Raw genomic sequence first — 2602 nt, 5'->3', positions numbered from 1 at the left:
CGCTGCCGGAAGGCAGGTCCGAGCCCGAGTACGCGCGGGTGCGGCCGTTGGCGGCGGCCGGGCCGCTCTGCTTGGCGCCCATGTCCGCCCTGCTGCGGGCCGGCCCGCAAGGGCCCCCGCTCGTCCCGGACCGGGCGGCGCGCTGTCCTCCTCCGGACGAGAGTCGAGGCGAGGCGAGGCGGAGAAGGCCCGGCGGCGGGCGCCGGCTCAGGTGGCGGTCTCGGTTCTGGGGCGCCGCGACGGGCCGCTGCCGCTCTCTGAAGCCGCGCTCCGCGCTGCCGGTGTCGGCACCGCCTCCTCCCGGGCGGCTGCAGCTACCGCTGCCATCCTCCGGCTCCCACGGCGGCTCGCGGGTGAGTGGGAGGCACCCGCCCAGGCTCCGCCGGGGCCACCTTCCCTCCGCCTCCGGCCGCCCAGCTGAGAAGAACGGAGAAAGAGAAAATCCGGCGGCGTGCGAGGGGCTGAGGAGGGGTGGGGCCGAGGCGCCGCGCGCTCCCAGCAACCGTCTCCTCCCGCCGCGCGCCCAAGAGCGTGGTGGGGGTCGGCTCCCAGACACTGGGGATTCCCGCGAGGGGAGGGACCCCGGCCTCAGCTCCGGAAGGTCGACAGGCAGCACGGCCCAGGCGGCGGCCAGGCCCGAGTGTTTGGGTGGTGCACGGTGGCCCCGCCCCCAACCTCTCGCGCCTCTCTGCAGATTGGCTCCCGCCTCTCTGGCCCCGCCTCCCCGGGCCGAGGCCTGCCCGCCGGACTCCGCCTAGCTAAGGTACAGTGGTGTGGTAGGCGCCCGCACCCGCGGACTCGATGATGGACAGGTTGATGGCCCCACCCCCTCGGCCGAAGCGCGCCCCCGTCCCCCAGCCCCCCACCCCCGCTTCCATAAAGGGGCTCACGCGGATTGGAGAGGAGGAGCCCCTAGGGACGCCAATCAGAAGGCGGCCCCTCCTTCCGCACGTGGCCTGAGGACGCAGGGGAGCAGCGTGTCGCTTTCACCTTTCCCTGGCTGGCTTCCTGTGCTGTGTCCTGAGCCTTTTGATTTGGGTGCTCATTTCTCCCTTCGTTGATGATGTTGCACACTCTGTTTCTTTATAAAAAATTTAGAAGCTTACCAATTCTGATGATTAAAAAAAGAGAACAGCGAAAACAAGAGATTCCTGAGGAGGCTGAAGCCTAGTTGGCCTGAGCTGCCTTACACTCTTGAAGGACTCTGACTGGAGGAAGTCAGAAATGAAGGCCTGACAATAAACCAGTCTGACCTTCAACAGTAGGGCAAAACTAAGGTGCTGAGCTCCAGGCTGGTGGCACAAGCCTGTAATCTCAGTGCTTGGAAGGCTGAGGCAGGAGGATTATTGTGAGTTCAAGGTCAATTTTGGGTGCATAGTGAATTCAAGGTCAACCTGAACTCACAGCAAGCCCCTGTCTCAAAAAATAACTGAAGTATGGACAATTGTAATGGATTTGAAACATAGTGTGTAGACCCAAAAACCACACTAAATTGTGTATAGTGAGCAAGTTTATTTTACTTTTTTTGACTTTATTTTTAACCTGGGATTTCCGCCATTCCACCCCCCCCCCCAACCAGGGATTGAACTCAGGCTCTTGCACTTGCCAGGCAAGTGCTTATTCTACTGAACCAGCTCCCTGGCTCCATTAACCTGGAATTCTTGTATTAAATTCCTGTGACATCAGCAACTTTAAAGCCCTGTAATTTTTCTAAAATGGAATTCAGGGCTGGCTTGGTGGTGCATGCCTGTAATCCCTGGATTTGGAAGGCTGAGGCAGGAGGATTACCACAAATCTGAGGCCAACCTGTGTTGCACAGTGAGTTCAAACCCAGCCTGGACTGCGTAGCGAGTTCTTGTCTCAAAAAAATAAAATGGGATTTAATAAAATCTTCAATGCATTCCCAGCTGTAACACACAGCCTAAATCTAGATATCCACAAGGTAGCCCACTTTGGTCCTCTCATTCTGAAAACACATGATGTGTCATCTACATGAAACAGTGGCAGGGGGCTCTCTTATTAAAAGAAAAAAAACATGAAAATACTTTTTTCACCGTATTTGCATAGAGACATATGTGATTTTATTGCTCTTTGAAAAGATAGAAAAATCAAGTTTTTAAGCAGAATGTATCCCAGTGTGATGGTACAAGTCTGTGGTCCCAGCTCTTCAGGAGATTGAGGCAGGAGTTGTAAGCCAACCTAGGAGACAGGGCAAGACCCTGTCTCCAAAAAATGTATACATACACAATATATATAGAGAGAGAAAAACTGGAAAGGAAAAAATATATATAAAAATTCAAAACTTTTGTAAGCACTGTATTCAGATATGTTCACCACTTGGTAAAGTGTCTGTGAGATGGTCCCTGGCACCCAGCTCCCAGCCCCACCACCCAGGCCTTCAGGGCTCCAGCTCAGTGCCTTGTAACAGCTCATCCTAGCACTGATCATGTTGTTAGACTTCAAAACTGTACGTTCCATGTTGGTACCCCAGCGCCTCACACATCGCCTGACACACATAGTGTCTTGCCTACTTTTCTCTCATTGTTGAGACAAAATAACAGAATTAAGGAAGGAGAAGTTTATTTAGCTCACAGCTAGTAGA

General features: G+C 54.9%; 1 protein-coding gene across 1 annotated transcript in view; it reads right to left on the bottom strand.

The window, feature by feature from the left end:
* The window catches only part of Znrf2 (zinc and ring finger 2), a 102925-nt gene extending 102843 nt beyond the window's left edge, over nt 1-82 (bottom strand). The window contains exon 1 of the mRNA XM_023709858.1: nt 7-82. Within this exon, the coding sequence (XP_023565626.1) occupies nt 7-82 (76 nt within the window). The remainder of the gene's footprint in view (nt 1-6) is intronic.
* Between the last annotated feature and the right edge of the window lie 2520 nt (nt 83-2602).

This window comes from Octodon degus, unplaced genomic scaffold (genome assembly GCF_000260255.1).
Source record: "Octodon degus isolate 3935 unplaced genomic scaffold, OctDeg1.0 scaffold00015, whole genome shotgun sequence".
NCBI lineage: Eukaryota > Metazoa > Chordata > Mammalia > Rodentia > Octodontidae > Octodon > Octodon degus.
This window is presented reverse-complemented; position numbering and strand designations above follow the sequence as displayed.